Source organism: Nomascus leucogenys, chromosome 3 (assembly GCF_006542625.1).
Source record: "Nomascus leucogenys isolate Asia chromosome 3, Asia_NLE_v1, whole genome shotgun sequence".
NCBI lineage: Eukaryota > Metazoa > Chordata > Mammalia > Primates > Hylobatidae > Nomascus > Nomascus leucogenys.
In genome coordinates this window covers 118,710,862-118,731,063 of record NC_044383.1, presented here as the reverse complement: position 1 = coordinate 118,731,063, position 20,202 = coordinate 118,710,862, and the positions used below count along the sequence as shown (strand labels likewise).

The window sequence follows — 20,202 nt, the reverse complement described above, 5'->3', positions numbered from 1 at the left end:
AAAATATATGCATAGATTAATAGAACAGAATATGAAAAATAGAGAGGGGTTCACAGAAACATAGTCAACTGAGTTTTGGCAAAAATGCAAAGGCAATTCAATGGAGAAAAGATAGACTTTTCAACAAAGGGACTGAAATAATTGGACATTCATATGCAAAAAAAAACAAATGAAATGAACCTTAACAGATACCTGATACATTTTACAAAAATTAACTCAAAATGAATTGTAAACCTATATGTAAAATGTAAAACCATAAAATTTTGAGAATAAAATATAGGAAAAAATTGTATAACTTTGGGTTTGGTGATGAGCTTTTAAATTAATCGCTAAAGGTATAATTTATAAAACAAAAGTATGGCAACCTGAAATTTATCAAAATTAAAGACTTATTTCTCCATGAAAGACACCATTAAGAGAATGAGCTGGGTGTGGTGGCATGGGCTTATAATTCTAGCTACTCGGGAGGCTGAGAAGAAAGGATTGATTGAGCCCAGAAATTTAAAAAGTTGTATGTCCAATGATCAGGCCTATGTATAGCCCCTGCATTCTGGCCTGGGCAACATAGCCAGATCCCAGATCTTTTCTGAAAGAAAATTTAAAACATTTTAAAAGAAGAGAATGAAAAGATAAGCTACAGAGCTACAGACTAGGAGAAAATGCATGTAAACGATATATTTAATAAAGTACCAGAATACAAAAATAATTCTTAAAACTCAACAGTGGGAAGACAACCCAATAAAAAACAGGCAAAAGATTTGAATTAGCATTTCACTAAAGAAGACAGATGGATTTCAAATAAGCATACATAAAATCACAATGACATGCCACTACACACCCATGAGAATGAAAAAAGAATTTTTTTCAATTCAACAATATCAAAAAGTGACAAAGAAGTAGAGTAATTGAGATCCTCAATCATTGCTGATGGAAATGCAAAATGATACAGCCACCTTGGAAAACAATTTGGAAGTATTTTGTAAAATTAAATGTAGAGCCAGAATTGCCATCTTCCAGTAATTTGCCAAAATGATGAACACAAAGGGAAAGAGGAGAGGCACCTGATACATGTTCTCTAGGCCTTTTAGAAAACATAGAGTTGTTCCTTTGGCCACATACATGCGAATCTACAAGAAAGGTTATACTGTAGTCATCAAGAGGATGAGTGCTGTTCAAAAATGAATGCCCCACAAGTATCACCATGGAAAAACTGGAAGAGTCTACAGTGTTACCCAGCATGCTGTTGGCACTGTTGTAAACAAACAAGTTAAGGGCATGATTCTTGCCAAGATAATTAATGTGCATATTGAGCATATTAAGTACTCTAAGTGCCGAGACAGCTTCCTCAAACACGTGAAGGAAAATGATCAGAAAAAGAAGGATCTCAAGGAGAAAGTCACCTGAGTTCAATTAAAGCAGCAGCCTGCTCCATCCAGAGAAGTACACTTTGTGAGAACCAATAAGAAGGAGCCTGCTAGAACTTATTTCCTATGAATTCATGCCATAATAGGTGTAAAAAAAATACCTCTAGATTGTAAAACATTTCTCTTCATTGAGTAGAGGTGTGGTGGCCCCTCCCCCAGAGCAATATTTAAAGCAAAAATAAATGAATAAATATACACTTATACAGCCCAACAAACCTACTTCTAGATATTCACTCAAATGATTGAAAACTTCTATTTTTACCAAAATCTGTATTTAAGTATTTATAGAAGTTTTATTCATAATTGCCAAAAATTGGAAACAACAAACAGGTGAATGGATAAATAAGCTGTGTTATATCCAAACAATGGAATATTATTCAGCCACGAAAAAACCAAACTATAGATTTATACAACAACGTGGATGTATCTTAAATGCATTCTGCTAAGTGAAAGAAATCAGACCCAAAAGGTTATACATTGTATGATTGAATTTATAGGACATTCTGGAAAAGGCAAAACTCTGGTGATAGCAAACATAAGTGGTTGCCAAGGGTGGGAGGAGGGGGATGGGTTGAATAAAGGTTGTTGTGAAAGGGAATTTTCAGTATGGTAGAACTGTTCTCTATGGTATTGGAGTTATGGATACATTACTCTATGTATCTGTCAAAAATCCACAGAACTATATACCACAAACAATGAGCTTTATACAAATTAAAAAAATCAATCAGTATATTTGTAGATCATAGGATAGAATGCAGACCTATAACAACTGAATTTAACTGCAAAGTAAACATAACCTAATTTCACTGAAGGGGATGGGTAAAGAGCCGACCTTGGTGATTTTTAGAAAACATTGTTTTGACTCAATATTATAAGGCTAAAGACAAAAAGAATTGTACATAAACACTGCACTAAAGAATTTTTTCTCACACAGAGTAGAAGTTAGCAATTCTGAAGCTATTAGGCTGGTGCAAAGGTAATTGCGGTTTAGTGGCAAAAACCACAATTACCTTTGCACCAACTTAATTTTTTACATTATACAAATAAGAACATAAATGGTAGATAATGGGAGCTATGTTTCTCACTTCTAGTGAAAGAAGCTAAAAATTAGGACAAGGGAAGGCTAGAATGACCCCTATAATGTTGGATTCGAATTGGGAATGCCTAGATGAACTCATGTTTATATATATAGATAAAATCTGATATAGTTATGGATATGTAAAACAATTGGAAAACAATTTGGCAGTTTCTTGTAAAATTAAATATATAGACATATTTTATATAAGGCTTATACTGCATGTAATGTATACTATATACATTTCTCTATGGATCAATTCCCTGATTCCTTACCCCAGCTCACACAAACCCCACCTCTGCCCAGTCCAAGCACTTTTATTTTTACCAAATATACTTTGGGGCATGCAGCCAACATGGGGATCGCATTAAGCCTGGAGTAAATATCCCACATACATGAATTAGTATATATAAATTTATTTCCTAGCTCTGTCCATTGAGGGGAGCGTAGAAGCACTGACACCCTAGTAACAATGAGAAGGCTAATGCCTTGATCTTGATTTCTTTTCTTTTCTTTTTTTTTGGTAGGGTGGGGGACAGGGTCTCACTCTGTTGCCCACACTGCAGTGCAGTGGCATGATCTTGGCTCACTGCAGCCTTGACCTCTTGGGCTCAGGCAATCCTCCCACCTCAGCCTCCTGAGTAGCTGGGACTATAGCTACTGTGCATATCACCACACCCAGCTAATTTTTGTAGAGATGGGTGTAATAGCCAAGGTTCTCTAGTGGAACAGAATTAATGGAATATATACATATGAGTTTATTAAGTATTAACTCACATGATCACAAGGTCCCATAGGCTGTCTGCAGGCTAAGGAGCAAGGAGAGCCAGTCCAAGTTCCAAAACTGAAGAACTTGGATGTTCAGGGGCAGGAAGCATTCAGCACGGGAGAAAGATGTAGGCTGGGAGGCTAGGCTAGTCTAGCCTTTTCACGTTTTTCTAACTGCTTTATATTTACTGGCAGCGGATTAGATGGTACCCACCAGATTAAGGGTGGGTCTGTGTTCTCCAGCCCACTGACTCAAATGTTAATCTCTGTTGGCGACACCTTCACAGACACACCGAAGATCAATACTTTGCATCCTTCAATCCAATCAAGTTGACACTCAGTATCAACCATCACAACAGGGTTTTACCCCATTGCCTAGGCTGGCCTCGAACTCCTGGGCTCAAATGATCTGCCTGCCTTCGCCTTCCAAAGTGCTGGGTTTACAGGTGTGAGCCATGCTACTGTGCCTGGTGGTCCTGGCCTTTGATTTCTAAATAACATTTTCCAATTAAAAGAAGAAGTGCTCAATAGTAAAATGACTGATTCTAGAGCTGGAGCAGGGAAAATATAAGCTAATTTAGTTGGTACTGCTATACCAATGCTGATTTCTTAGTTTTGACAAGTGGACCATGGTTATGTAAGATGTTAACATTAAGGAAACATTAGGGGAACCTGGAGTGAGGTATATATACGAGTGCTGTACTATCTTTGCAGCTCTTCTATAAATCTAAAATTATTTCAAAATAAAGAATTGTTTAAAACATGGGGGAGAAGAAAAAGTGTATTCTAGCTAATGGGAACTACGTGAGTGAAGCACAGAAATAAGAAAACCCCTGGTTTGTGACTGGGGAGCTAGCTGCTGGGAGGGAGAGGAGAGCAGACAGAGATAGAGAAGTTACTTAAGCCAACATATTCCAAGCATAAATTTTGATGCTTGGAAAGGCAGGATCAGACCATGTGGTCCTTATATGTATAGGGAACGTATGATGCATCATCTGAACTGAAGCACGTTTGAGAATGAAAGGGCATGCTCAGAAGACAGGCGGCCAGGACAACAAGCACAAACTAGGACTGTCCTAGCAAACTAAATGTATGGTCACCCTGTGTATATGCAGGGGGCTTGGACTTGATTTTGAGAGCAGTGTTTTCCATTATGCATATTTAAAAGTTTTACAGACAAGTTCCACCATCAAATACACTCATAACATACTGGGTAAAAGAAATTTATACTTGTTTCTTTCCTGAACCACTTCTCAGTGTCTTTAATTTACAAACATGCTCTGTGAATCTTCAAGAATGTAATATAATATGTTTCCCAAACATTTCCTTGTAGACCAATTTCCTGATTCCTTACTTCAATCCACACAATTCCCCAGCTCTCCCCAATCTAATCATTTTGTTTTTTTTTCTTAAGAAATACAGTTCAGGGAATGCTGCAATCATGGAAATGGCATGAAGCCTGGAGCAAAGTTCTCAGATTGGAGCTTCAAATATTCAGTGGTGGCTTTGACAATAATAAAGTTGAGAAGAACTGGAGATAGAAGATCCAACAAGGAGGCTATTGCAGTGGATCAGGATGTCAACCGTGAGGGACAGAGAGAAGAGGGCATATATGAACAACACTTAGGAGGTAAAATTAGAAACGAAAATACCAGTCATCATGAGGTAAAATTAGAAACAAATATACCAGTCATCATGCTATAATGGTCCATGTAAGATTTCCATGGGATATCTGTTTATTACCTCCATGTTCAAAAGCTAGGGCAAAATCGATGCTGTGCTTGGTATATGACTAAGCACTTGTGTGATCTTAAACAGAAAACAAGTAGACTGTAGAGAGACATAGAAGGAGCTTAAAAATAAGGCACAACTGAACTAACTCTTGTTTATTAAGTATTAATTTAAGCTTCCTTTTACTCTAGCACAGATTTTTTAAACAAGTTGTGGTTTTCCCATTGTATTATAAATAAAAACAAACTTTCATAAGTCAAATTGTCCTTCTCACTTACCAATAAGTCCCTGTTTGCTGTATTTACCTTTTTGCATCTTTTACTTCTTTGGCTTTCCCAGAAGATCATATAGTGGTCATGTAAAAAATATTTTTAGTTTAGTAACTATTAAATGAACCAGCAATTATCTCCTTCTATTCCCTGGAATTGCTATCCCAGACACTGGAGATACAGCAGTGGACAGTTCTCCATCCTACATGAGAGATGTTACATAGGAAGTATTTATGGTATTTATATTAATAAGGACACAACAAGTGTGCAGATAACATTCCCCACTCAAGAACTCCTGGTTTCCTTCAAAATCTCTCCAAGAAGGCCCAAATCTCACAAATTACTTTTGCTGAAAATCCAAATTACAAGCCTTCAGTCATAGGTAACTTCTGCACACAGAAATGATTTATTTTGGGAGATGTGACATTATCATTCATCAAATTAGGAGACTTTTAAAGCCCTACCAGGTTCAAGACACCTGGCTGAATTTAACTTGGTAGCAGCCAGATTCACAGATGAAATATTATAAGTGTCAGGAACTCTTAATAATTCATTTATCCTAATATTTCTAAATTTTGCAAGTTTGTCTAGACTATACTTCTTTTTTTTTCCATTTGAATACCAAAGGATGAAATCTTATTCTAAGTTTTCAAAAGACCTGGAAGGAATCCACTCATAACATATTTTAAAACAAGAAATTGGAATGACCCCAGGATGAGGGCTCAGACAGCTAAGTTTTGGTCCCAGCATAGTCAGTAACTATCAGGGCAATTTGAAGAGGCCATTTAATCTCAGGTTCTTCTGTAGTGCATTGTACCTTCCCCCCCACCAGAGCCCAGAGTTCTATCAAAGGTAATATGAATGGGTATTTGGAAAGTGCACTAAACCTCACACGGATGTAATATCCTTTCATGAGTTCCTTCAATGATTGAAATGTTTCTTCCTACGTTCACCAGCCACTTCCTAATTCTCAAGTACAATGCACTACTTTCAGTTCTTTATTTACTTGAACTTTCTGTGACAGGTGACACATGGACCATTCCCTTTTCCTTCATTCTCTAGTTTACCTTTTCCTGGTTTATTTCCTATCTTGTGGGTTACTCGTTTTCAGGGTTATTATTTCTCTGTCCATCTCTCTCAAGCAGATAACATTCCACACTTAGTGTTGGTGAGTTCCAATCAGAATTCTATCCTGGGTTTTGTTTTTTTCCACCTAAGTGCTTCTGGACTTTTGATGTCACCTATCCGGGTAATCATTTTAGAAAATAGTATTGCCTTAATATAGGCAAAGGCTAAGCCAATCTATCTTCTACTTAATTTGGAGAGGGCTTTCTTTCATTTGTAGCAATTGATGCTTTTCATCTAACAATTACATTATATTTGCATATTTATTATTGGAACAGTCTCTGCTTGTTTTAAACCCTGTGAAAACTACGCCCTGCTTTTTAGGAATGCTTAGAATGACTTGTATGTACTAGCAAGACTTGTTTACTAAGTGAGCACCCAGAGATGACTCTTCACTTATTCCTTCATTGTTCCTGCTAGGATTGTGTATTCGCCTTTGCATTTTTCGATAGAGCTGTGAACGCGATCTACTGCAGTTAAAGGTTAGCAAACAAGAAAGGCAAGAGCTAATGGGGCGGGGTGAAGACTCGCGTGCAAGAAGACTGGCTTCACCAGATAAAGAAGACAACTGTCCTCCATTCTGTCCTTTTTTGCACGCAGGCTAAGAGGCGTTCACCATCTCTACGTCAGGCTTCAAAGAACAGCTCCCTTGCAATTTTGCTGATACCCCCATTCCTTAGCTTGGAACCGGAGGGGCGGTGAGGGCCGCTGTCACTCAGCCCCGCGGGCCAATAGAAAAGGGGTGAACCCCGCCTTCTTCCTTGAGTTGTGCTGCGGGCATGCGCACTGGGCGTCCCCACGCCACCGCCCATCAGCTGAGAATTGCAGCTGAAGGCACCGGGGTCGGTGGGTGACGGCGGTCGGAGGTGTAGGAAGGAGCCGCGGAGGTCCAGGTAAGGGGACCCTGGGGAGGGGGGCTCCCTGGCCGGGCGACAGGGAGGCGCGGTGCCCCTGCGGCTGCTGCGCCTCCTTGTTTGTGCGCGTGGTCAGGTGGCCGCCGCCCTGCGCTCTGCAGCAGGCACTCGGGAGGCGAGGAAGGGCGGGACTGCCCCGGCTCCCGGAGCGCCTGCGGCTCCCCACGCCCCCCGGCCGGTGCAAGGGCGCGGCGCGTTCCGCATTCCGGGTGCGCGCGGCTGTGGTCAGGTGGGCCTGGCCAGCCACGCACCCGCCGCGGTCCCCTGGGCAGCGCTCCGGAGGCGCACGGCGGGCGGAGCGCACCCCGGGGAGGGCGCCAGAGCCGGCTGGGGCCCAGCTCAGGAATCCAGACACGACCAAATGACCTCTTCCTCTTTTCAACTCACGACTGAAAAACACACTAAACTTCCCGAATGTAGAGGAACTGAAAAATGTATGACTGTAGCAGACGAACCGTGTATGTTTGGTTATTCAGAGGCTGGTAGTATTTGTTTTTTTTAATTTGGCTTGATGACTTTAACATACTTTCTTTGACATTCTTAGTATACACCTTTAATTAATTTACATAAAAACCTTTAAACATACATAAAATATTTCTAGTATTTCCTCCACCTTGTTTTCTAGTTACTTACTTAGTTTAAATTCAGACAAAGAAAAAAAGTTGCATTTCTGATCAAATGCTGTGTGTTTTTTCCCACAAATTTCTTACATTTGTTTGGCTCTTATCTGTATACGTTAATTTTTGTTTACTTCAGATAGTTGTATTCTGACTATAATTATATATAATATATAAAACTTGCCCAGAATCTGGAAGAAAAGAAAGTAATTATGAAATGCTGTGCTATTACTAAATAGTAATGTTGGAGGTGGACATGTCTTCTGCAGGTTCTCTGAGCACACCTGGGCAGAGGCTGATAACGATGTTAAACTGTGTTTTGTGATGTGGACAGGCCTTATAGGCCACTTTGAGAAGTTGGCTTCAGACTTGTGACTAGTTAAGAATTATGCTCTTAACTTCACAGTTTCTGTAGAGGTTAATATGATACCATATTAACTCATTAGCATCATCATTTTTCCTAAGATATGTTACTTATGTTGCTCTTGACAACAAAATCAATCCTCATTTTGATTATGACCCCAAACTTTAAGTGCTGATGATTGAAAAGTAAATTATAGAAAATACAGTAAGTCTGAGTAAAGTTTGCTGTGATTCCATTTAATTTGCAAGTTTCATGTGTGAAAGTGGGAAAAAAACAATCCTCGATATTGTGAACTAAAACCAAGTAGTACAAAAGTTCAGTGATGGAAGAGCTAAGGCCAAAGAATGCAGTTAATGTAGTTTGTGCAGAGGATACTTATGTAGACAGAGCATCCTCACATTCCTTGAGCATTTACTATGCACCAGGCACTGTAGATTACACAGAATGACAAGGTCATCTCTCTCCTGTTTGTATTCCAGAAGTAGCTCCTGTTTGTATTCCAGAGGTGTAGGGATAAATAATAAACAGTAACTAATTAGACTATTGAGTCTTGTGAAGCAGTAAGTTAGACTGACAAAGAGTGGCCAGTGGTGAGTTCTCACTTTCAGATCAGAGTGGTCACAAAGGTTTCTCTAGCATGTGATGAGGCCTTGCTGGGGAGGAGCCAGTCACGTGGAGATCATGGGAAGAGCCTTCTAGAAATAGGAAATGGCACCCAGCAAAGGCCCAAGGCAGCAAGAAGCCTGGGACCTTTGGGATCTGAAAGAAGGCACTGGAATTTTATGTTTTAGAAATGGTAATATTTACCCTCACGCTGGGTGTGTGTTCTTAGGAGGTGGGTACATTCATTCCTTCTACAAATGTTTGTTAAGCACTTATGATGTAGCCAGGCACTGAAAATAGTGCAGTCCACAAAATAGACAAAAAAGTGCTCAGCCGCCACCCCTCAGAACTTATTTGGGGTAGAGGGTGTGGAGAAGTCCAGTTATTTATGCTGATGTTAATGATTAAGAAAGTGAAATTGACTACTTCTTTGCCCAGGGTAGGTTCATAGAGCATGAGATATATGCTAAATGGAAATCTTAACGATTCTACAGTATATCTGATTTTAACTGGGAGTAGTGTTTGGCACTTTAAGATTAAATTTTAACATTCCTTTTGTTCATTCCTTTGTGTTCTTTAGAAGCTGTCTTGAGAAGACTCTCATCTGAGTGTTGCACTTTGATTCTCTCTTCCTGTTTTTCTCTTTATAGTGTTTGTGTATCTTCATAGAAAGATGATTATTGCAATGTGGAGATTAGCGCTGTGCAATAGATCTTTCTTTGATAATGGAAGTGGTCTGTGAATGAGCTGTCCAAGCTGCTGGCCACTATCCACACAGAATTTTTGAGCGTTTGAAAGATGTCTAATGTGACTGAGGAACTGAATTTTTCATTTAATTTAATTTTAATTAATTTTAATTTTTTAAAAACGAGGGCTACAATGTAATTTAAGTGATACACAATATAAAACAGTGTAAATTGTCACATCAAAAAATGAAATGTAGAGTAAAAGTGTAGTTTCTTACTGCAGTCAGTTACCTTGTTAGCAGCTTAAAATAACCTGTAATAAGATTTTTTTGCTTTTATTATTTTAATCGACAGATAATGATTATACATATTTGTGGGTACATGTGATACTTCAGTAGATGTGTACAATGTGTAATGATCAAATCAGGGTAATTAGCATATCCATTACCTCAAACATTTAACATTTCTTTGTGTTAAGAGCATTCACAATTCATTCTTCTAGCAATTTGAAAATATGCAATAAATTGTAATTAATTATAGTCACCTTTTAGGGGTATAGAACACTAGACTTCATTCCTCCTACCTAGCTGTATTTTGGTGTTAGTTAACCAACCTTTGGCTGTCCCCCTCCCCCCATCCTTCCCTGCTTCTAGTAACCACTATGATTTTAATTTTAACAGCCCATTTAGTTAGTGGCTACTCTATTAGTGCAGGTCTAGGTAATGCATTACATAATTATTATTCTGAGCAATGAAATAGGAATTCTGAGTGGGCTTTCAAAAGTATTCAGCAAGAGTACTTTAGTGCATAGCAGCTCTGGGCTAGGTAATGGAGACTGATGTGGAAAGCAGACATCTGAATAACTCAGCATCCGTTTAGCCTATATGCAGAGATCATAAGCTTTTAATCAGTTTGTAGTTACCTATCCTATCTGTCTATGCATATATTTGTATATATATTTTTGTAAAGACAACCATTTGGTTCCTTTCCTTTGTGTGTCTCATCAAAAGAGCCAACTGTTGTTTCTTTTTAGATACCACTTATTAGAATAATAGAGAAAAGGAGTAAGCTATGCCTCTGTGTTACCTTGATCAACTCATGTAGTTATCCCAAGCACGTTCCTTCATCTTAGCAGTGGGAATAGCGAAACTTCATATGGGGCTTGCAGGAAAGTGGTAAATTTGGTTTTTCTTTTGTCTTTTTTTTTTTTTTTTTGAGACGAGTCTCGTTCTGTCGCCGGGCTGGAGTGCAGTGGCATGATCTCGGCTCACTGCAACCTCCGCCTCCTGGGTTCAAGTGATTCTCCTGCCTCAGCCTCCTGAGTAGCTGGCACTACAGGTGCATGCCACCACACCCAGTTAATTTTTTTAGTAGAGATGAGATTTCACCATGTTGGCCAGGATGGTCTTGATCTCTTGACCTTGTGATCTGCCCGCCTTGGCCTTCCAAAGTTCTGGGATTACAGGCGTGAGCCACCGTGCCCAGCCCAAATTTGTTTTTTCTAACTGAGTGAGTTCACCTGCCCTGAATTTTGTTGTACAAGGAAGCAGTATGGCTTACTGTTTAAAAAATGTTGGCTCTGTGGTTATTTTCAAATTTTAGCCCCTTTGCTTAAGCAAATTATTTATTCTTATTATGCCTCAGTTTCTTAAAAAAAATCACATTAGCAGTCATACCCACATCATAGGCTTATAAGAATTAACTGAGAAAATAAATTTAAAAGTCATGAGCGCAATGCTTAGGAAATGTAAGTCCTGGATGAGTGTTGGCCATTGTTAACTTCTTTTTATTTTATGTATCTTTCTTCTCTATCTTTCACAAATTGCTCTTCATTCTTCACACATGATTCCTGGCTAGATACAGTGGCTCAAACCTGTAATCCCAGCACTTTGGGAGGCTGAGACTGGAGGATCACATGAGCCCAGGAGTTCAAGACCAGTCTGGGCAACAAAGTGAGACCCCCATCTCTATAAAAAAATAAAAAAATTAGTGGGATGTGGTGGCAGGTGCCTGTGGACCCAGCTACTCGGGATGCTGAGACGGGCGGATTGCCTGAGCCCGGAAGTCAGGGCTGCAGTGAGTCGTAATCACACCACTGCATTCCAGCCTGGGTGCTCCTGTCTCAAACAACAACAACGACAACAACAACGATGTTGTTTTGCCAAACAAAAGCAAAAGTAAAACAAAACTCATGATTCCAGTCAATCTAAGTAGCGCCTCTTTGGGTGAATGAAGCCACTTGCCAATTGTCTCACCAGCAGGAACTTTCTCACATTTAGTAGCTTGAGGAAGGGGATGAAGAAAATTGATTGTGTTTGTGACTAAGTGGTTGATTTTCCAGAGAGGAAAAAAGTTGGCCTTGAAAGAAAACAGTGAGAAGACTTGGGCTGCACTGGTGTGAGTTTTAAGGGTAAGGAAAATGCTATAGAATACTGTCCTTGACTTGATAGAACTCTTTATGGGAGAGAGAGTAGGCCTCAGGTGTGCTTGCATGGTTTTGAGACAGGTGATGAGTTTCTCTTGGTCTTGTGCTGATGTTGGTCCTGCAGCTGCAAGAATGGATCATAACTTTCCTCTGTGTAGGGTGGAAAAGCATTTGTTCTCTGGATGTGCGTTATCTCATTTTGATCCTGGCAACGGGCCCAAATGCTAAGTGTCTTACCCAAAGTAGAGATTTCCAGTTGCTGCTTCCATTGTGTGCTGCACAGGCAATGGCTGAGTTCTTGTAGCTTCACAGACATGTAGACACGAGAGAAAGCCAAAGGTATGAGCTGGGGACATGGATGTGCAACTCATTCAGGTATAGATTAAAATGGAACCATGTGTATGGAGGAACATCCCCAGAGAGTACATGAAAAACAGACTGAACAGTTTTTCATTTCAATGTGTTTGTTTTGGCTTGTAAGACAGTTTTTCCAGAAATCTACTTGATAGAGGGAAAGGAGAAAGGAAGATGTCATTGAACCAAGAGAAAATTGTCTTTATCCATACCTTGGAATATTATTTGGCAATAACAAGGAATGAAGTACTGATGTATGATACAGCACAGATGGACTTTGGAAGCATACTAAGAGAAAGAAGCTAGTCTCAAAGAACACATTGTATGATTCCATTCCTATGAAATGTCCAGAATAGGCAAAGCTATAAAGATACAAAGTAGATTAGTAGTTATCTTTGGCCAGTGAGGTTGGGGAGAAATGGAGAGTGATTGCTAATGATTACAAACTTAACTTTTAGCGTAATAGAAATGTTCTCAAAGTGATGATTGTAGAATGTTGTGAATATATTAAAAACCGTTGGATTGTGTATTTCAAGTAGGTGTATTGTACTGCCATATCTCAATAAATTATATCCCAATAAAGCCATTTTATTTATATAAACTTAAGGGGTGCGCACGCAGTTTTGTTGCATGATTATATTGCATAGTGTGAAGTCTGGGCTTTTAGTGTAATCATCACCGGAATAATGTACATTGTACCCATTAAGTAATTTCTCATCCCTCACCCTCCCATCCTTTTGAGTCTCCAGTGTCTTATTATTCCACACTCTGTCCATGTGTACACATTATTTAGCTTCCACTTACAAGTGAGAACATGCAGTATTTGACTTTTTTCTGAGTCATTTCACTTAAGATAATGGCCTCCAGTTTCATCTGTGTTGCTGGGAAAGACATAACTTCAGTCTTTTTTAAGGTTGAATAGTATTCCATTGCATTTATATACACTACATTTTCTTTATCCATTCAGGAATGTTAATAGACACTTGATGGGCACTTAGGTTAATTCCAAATCTTTGCTTTTGTGAATATTGCTACAATAGACATACGAGTGCAGATATCTTTTTGGTATAATGTTTTTTTTTCTTTGGGGTAGATACCCAGTAATGAGGTTACTGGATCAAATATTAATTCTCTTTTTAGTTCTTTGATGACTTGCCATGCTGTTTTCTATAGAGGTTATACTACTTTACACTGTCACCAACAGTGTGTGTGTTCCTTTTTCTCTGCATCCTTGCCAACATCTGTACTTGTTTGACTTTTTTCTTTTTTTTTTCAAGATGTGTTTGTGGATGACTTTTTAATAGCCATTCTGACTGTTGTGAGATGATGTCTCTCATTGGGGTTTTAATTTGCATTTATCTGATGCTTATTGATGTTAAACATTTTTCATATGTTTCTTGGCCATTTTTATGTCTTCTTTTGAAAAATGTCTATTCATGTGCTTTGCCCCCTTTTTAATGGGGTTATTTGTGGGTTTTTTTGTTGAGTTGTTTGAGTTTCTTGTAAATTCTGGATATTAATCTCATTGGATGTATAGTTTGCAGATATTTTTCTCCCATTCTACAGGTTGTCTGTTCATTCTGTTTATTATTTCTTTTGCTGTGCAAAAGCTTTTTAGTTTAATTAAATCTCATTTGTCTATTTTTTGTTTTGTTGCTTGTGCTTTTGAGGTCTTAGTCATAAATTCTTTGCCTAAATCAATGTCCAGAAGAGTTTTCCCTATATTTTCTTTTAGTATTTTAATCGTTTTAGGTATTACTTTTAAGTCTTTATTCCATCTTGAGTTGATTTTTTTTTTTATATGTTGACAGATAAGGGTCCAGTTTCACTCTTCCACATGGGGCGATCCAATTTTCCCAGCACCATGTATTGAAAAGGGCGTCCTTTCCTCAGTGTCTGTTTTTGTCAACTTTGTCAAAAAGATCGACTGTAGATATGTGACTTTATTTCTGACTTCTCTATTCTATTACATTGTTCTATGTGTCTGTTTTTATATGAATATCATGCTGTTTTAGTTACTATACCCTTTTAGTATAATTTGAGGTCAGGCAATGAGATGCCTCCAGCTTGGTTTTTTTCTTAAAATTGCTTTGGCTATTCAAAACCTGTGGGTTTTTTTTTTTTTTAAGTGACTTGGAGATGCATTTAAAATTGCATGGTTTCAAGGATGTTCCGGATGGTGTTGGTGTCATTGAATCCCCATGTCTACTCTTGTTCTGTCTGGGCCCAAGTCCAAGGCTACCTGGAAGGAAGTTTATTCCTGTCTCCCCACTGTAGTGGTCCAGCTGTCTGACTTTAGGTTTGAATTTACCCTTTAATGAAATTGCTTTTGGATCTATCTCTAGGATTTGGTGAGACCCAAGGAGCCCAGAATAGATCAGCTGTACCTGAGAGGGAAATTGGAGAATATCTAAAAGCAGCCAGGACTTTCAGCGTGGCCAGGCACATTCAAAGTGCACCAGAGTTCCAGGCATAGAACCAGTACTGTTCTAACGGTCTCAACAGTTCAGCTGTTGTACTTCCTGCCAACACTGCCCCTTAGAGCAAAGACATATTTCACTGTGGCTTCTTCTCTATCAGAAATCTTCTGTGGCATTAGTTCTGTGTGGTAGCAAGCATGGATAGCCTTGGCATCAGAACCCTGGGACTGAATCCCACCTCCACCTGTGGGTGGGTTGGGTTACCACTACATAATCATAATAAGCCTGCTGTTTGCTCATCATTAAAACAAGAATAATGCCACTTAATTGAAGGAGGAGGTTGTGAAAATTAAATTAGTCTATGTGAAATGCTTTTCATGTCACAGATGTGCGAGAAATGTTAGGCCATTCCTCTCTTCCCCTTTCTGTTGTTTTCCCCTTGTCCCAGCTGTGAATCATCTGATCCAGGGTTGGCCAGGAACCTTCTCTTCCTTTAGTAAATACCGTACTGCATGTGGCCTTTCCACGTGCTCTGGGTCTCTCCACCCCAGCCTTCGTGTCCTTGCCTTTGTTGTTCTGCATACTGGTCATAACCAAGCATCCAGATCTTATGTTTCTGTTTCATAAATTCTTTCTAGAAAAGGGTGATGGTCATTTTTTCTTTTTGTAGCCCTTCTCATTTTAGCCTAGCACGTGATCTTTTATGGATTTGTGGGGTTTTTTGTTGGTTTGCATTATTAACTTTATCCTTCCTCCTAAATGCCAAACTTGATTTGAGCAGATACTGTGTCAAGTGTGTTTTGTTTTGTTTGCATCTCCCAGGTGCTTAGTTTAATGCTGGGCATGTAGCAGGCTCTTAGTAGAGAGCTAGCTTACAAATTGACCACCAACAACTTTGCAGTATTCCAGTGCATATTCATGGAAAAGATGGGGTGGTGGTAGTTGAAATTCTTGCTGTGCGCAGTTCTGTACGCAGGGACATTCCTTTTCAACCTTCCTTCCAAACCCTGATTGGAGTGGTACGGATTGAAGAGGTAGAGAATGTCATCTCACCTGCCTCCTGTGGCAGTATCTCAGTGTCTCTTCTATTCTGAGATGCTGGCCGCTGAAAGGGGAGAGTCATTCGTTCTCCTTCCTCTGTCAGGAAGGTTTGATAAGCATTTTATATGACATTTGCTTCTCAGTAGTTGGCTCTGCTATTTCAAATTTAACCTTTTCCATTAAAATTAGAGCCCTATTAATCATACATTCCTGAGCAGGTCCTGTGTGTGTGTTAAATTAGATATTAAGGTTGGTGCAAAAGTAATTGCCATTTTTACCATTACTTTTAATGGCAAAAACCATGATTAAAAGTAATGGTAAAAACCACGATTACTTTTGCACAACCTAATACAGTGAAATTTCTGGGGATAGCCTGAAGTCTGTGTTCCATTTAATAAATTTAAATGCCTGTTTGTGCTAAGAGTTGTTTTAAATGTTGGAGAAAGATAAACAGCATGTGGGCCCTGCCTTATAATTGATTGGAGTTTAGTTAAGGAAAAAATATGTAAACAACTAAAATTATATACAGGAAAGGGATTTAATAATTTTTCTTGAGATCAAAGACGTTTTCAAAGGGAATATGCAATTTGAACCTTATTTTAATTGTTTGATGTGTTTAACATGATTCTGTCCTTTGAAGTCCAATTTTTTTTTAATAGACATGAGAGTTTTGCTATTTGATGTGTCACTTTGCCAGGTTTCAACTCTATTAGATTAATCAAGTTTGTCCTTGTAACTTCACAGATTGTTAATTTGGAAAATGTAAGCCAGTAACTTAAAAAATATAACTGTGTGACTTTTATATTATTTAGGTGACTGCTTAGAAAACTGCACAGCATCTGATGAAATTAGTGAATAAGCACATCAGCCATGTCTTACACTCCAGGAGTTGGTGGTGACCCTGCCCAGTTGGCCCAGAGGATCTCTGCTAACATCCAGAAGATCACACAGTGTTGTGAGTTGAGTTTTAAATGGACTTTACTATTTGTATCCACTCTTAACTGAACTTGGTGGAGGTTCATAAAAGGACAACTCTGCTGATTGAGAGAGGGAGGAGCATTCCTCTAACAACAGGTTTTAAAGGGCTCAAACTCTTTAGAATGAATGCAAGAGAATTATATTTGAGATAACACTTACTGCATTTTTCTATAGAAAGTCAGGGCCAGGCACATAATACATTATGTCATTAAATAAAATAAAGATTTAAAAGGATAATGGATTCTTATATCTGCTTTAAAGCTATCTGGTTCTAGATGAGATGATGAGACCTGATGACTCAGTCTCATAGGTTTGCAACCAGGTAGCACTACCAAGGGCTTAAGGAACATAAAGTTTATTAAAAATAAAATCTGACTGGTTATGGGTTAGGTTAATCTTACGATGGGCAAGTATGTGGTACCTTGTTAAGGAGCAAGAGGAACTAAGGAGGGGACATTTTAATCTGAGGAAGGTATTATAGAAAATCAGACCTGCATTCCCCACAAATTATTCTTTTTTTTTTTCCTGAGACAGAGTCTCGCTCTGTCGCCCAGGCTGGAGTGCAGTGGCGCAATCTTGGCTCACCGCAAGCTCCGCCTCCCAAGTTCACGCCATTCTCCTGCCTCAGCCTCCCGAGTAGCTGGGACTACAGGCGCCCGCCACCACGCCCGGCTAATTTTTTGTATTTTTAGTAGAGACGGGATTTCACCGTGTTAGCCAGGATGATCTCGATCTCCTGACTTCGTGATCCACCCACCTCAGCCTCCCAAAGTGCTGGGATTACAGGCGTGAGCCACCACGCCCGGCCAAATTATTCTTTACTGTACTTGTCAGAGATAGAATACCAGTAGACTGATGCAGTGTGGCGCTTCATTCAGAACTATTCATCATCAGGATATGTATTATTAAAAAAAATCATTATAGCAGATTTGAGTGGATAGGTTTTTATTTTTTTTTTTTACTTTTTTTTTGTTTGTAAATTATGGTTAATCAGATACCTTGGGTGATTCTAGTCATCTTGCTCTCAGTGTTTGGCCCACGGGGCATTACCTGAACTCTTTCATCCTTCAGAGTATGTTAATACAGTTTTATTCTTCAGCCTAGTTCCTTACAAGGCTATTCTTTTTAACAGAATGTTAACATATTGCAGAAATAATGTTGACCATACTGTGTTTCTTTATCTAATCATTAACTCCTCAACAGCTGTTCCTCTACCTGGATTATTTAAATGAGATGCCAGTGTGTTTTAGGAGCAAAGAGAATAAAACTAGACTCTAAAAAGGTGCTGCTGTGCACAGTGGTATAAAATAACCCTTATTCTGATTTGGGGTGATTTCTGGGTTTTTTTTTCCTATTCCTGGAAGAACAAGGAAGTGCACAGTGCCAGGCACCATGTTGTCCCCAGCAGGGAATGTAGGAATGGTACATTGAGAAATGCTGCAGTTTGTCACAGGCCACCAGCATTGGCTCTGCTTTGCTCCTCTGGCATCAGATCTTTTCTGATGGTGGCCACAGAAGAGCCTCTTTTCTTTTTTTTTTTTTTTTTTTAATGGCTCCCTTGCTGCTGGTTAGAAATAGCACTGGTCTGCCCCAAGTGTTTCTGGCTACCTGTGCAAAAATTAAGGAAGTTTATAATTCTAATTACATATGTGGAAAATTAGGAGCTTTATGCAAGAAAGGAGACCAAGAGGCCTTTCTCCAAAGAAGAGGATAAGCATCCTGTGTTGGGAAAGCTAAACAGTGTTAGGAAATGAGGATGGGGAATGACTGTCCTGTACCAAGATTGTAGAAGTAGCAAGCAGTAGGTAGTATGAAAGATACATGGATTGAAGATTGTGTGTGAACATGAACTGGAAGGAGAAAAGTGTTGACTTAAATCAGGCCATGTTCCCTAAGAAAGAGATCAGTTGATCTAGTGGATGAGAAGTGACAGATTGGGCCAGAGTTGAATATTTATGGCATGGTTGGTAGCTAAGTGTGCGAGTACATCCAGGGCAGTCTTGGAGCATGTGAAGGGCTGGCTATAATACTCCACAGTCTATGTGAAGAGCTATTAAGAAGACTGGGACTGTTGGCGGGGCGTGGTGGCTCACACCTGTAATCCCAGCACTTTGGGAGGCCGAGGCAGGCAGATCACAGGAGGTCAGGAGTTGGAGACCAGCCTGACCAACATGGAGAAACCCTGTCTCTACTAAAAATAGAAAATTAGCTGGGCCTGGTGTGGCTTATGCCTGTAATCCCAGCTACTCGGGAGGCTGAGGCAGGGGAATCGCTTGAACCTGGGAGGTGGAGGTTGCAGTGATCACGCCATTGCACTCCAGCCTGGGTAACAAGAGCGAAACTCCGTTTCAAAAAAAAAAAAAAGACTGGGACCGTTCATGCAGGTGAAGGTACAGTCACCATCTGCAGATGTTTGAATCAGTGTCATATGTGAAACAGAAGCCATATGTCCTGCATGAACATAGGGGCCCCTACAAATGTACGGAAGCTACAGGTAGTCAGATTTCACCTTGAGAAGGAGGAAGGGCTTTTGAATAATCCAAGTTGTTAAGGTAGAATTGCCTCCCTCAGGAGGAATGAGATTCCTTATCAGTGACCAGAAAAAGGATGGTCAGATATTTCTCAGATTTATTAATAAGAATTTTAAACATAGGAGTAATGGTTCAGACTAAGAGGGTTTTAATTTTGATATTCTATTGTGATTCATTCAACAAATAATTTTTGGGGCACATAGTACTTGCTAGATACTGTTCCAAACTATAGGAATGTAGCAGTAAACAATCTATAAGGTCCTGCTCTCATTGTAGTTTACAATGTAATAAGGAGAAATAATGAGCAACTTAATTTTCTGTAAAGAAAATATAGTGAAAGTGAGATGAGAGCAAGTGACTGGGGAAGCTGCCTTTACTTTAGATGGTCTTTGAATGAGGATGAGGAGGGACTGGTAGTGAGAAGATTCAGAGAAAGGGCATTTCGGGCAGAAGGAATAACTAGTATTAAAAATTTAAAAGCAGACCTGGGCCTGAAATACTCAGAAAATAGGGAAAAGGGAAAAAGCCAGTGTGGCTGAAGCACAGCATCTGGGGCGAGAGTGCCAGGAGATGAAACCAGAGGCGTCTGGCAGGTCAGCTGGGGCTTTGCAGGTCATTCAGGGAGTTTAGATTTCGTTTTAAGAGGCAGTGGAAATCACTGGAGGCATTTAAGCAGAGGAGAGACATAATCAGATCTACATTGTGAAAAAATTACTTTGGCTGCTGCTTAGAAAATAGACACTGGGGGAATAGCAGGGAGGTATGCTGGTCATCACAGAGGTCTGGGGAGAGAGATGCTGGCTTGCACCAGGGTGATGGCAGTGGGGATGGAGAGAAGCAATGAGTGTGTTTTGGAGGTAGAGCCAGCGGGACTTGC

The 20,202-nt window shown here is 39.5% G+C and overlaps 1 protein-coding gene across 1 annotated transcript in view; it reads left to right on the top strand.

The window, feature by feature from the left end:
- The first annotated feature begins 7,092 nt into the window (after positions 1 to 7,092).
- The window catches only part of STX7 (syntaxin 7), a 56,085-nt gene continuing 42,975 nt past the window's right edge, over positions 7,093 to 20,202 (top strand). The window contains exons 1-2 of the mRNA XM_003255723.3: positions 7,093 to 7,285; positions 16,629 to 16,771. Of these exons, the coding sequence (XP_003255771.1) occupies positions 16,687 to 16,771 (85 nt within the window). The 5' untranslated portion in view covers positions 7,093 to 7,285; positions 16,629 to 16,686. The remainder of the gene's footprint in view (positions 7,286 to 16,628; positions 16,772 to 20,202) is intronic.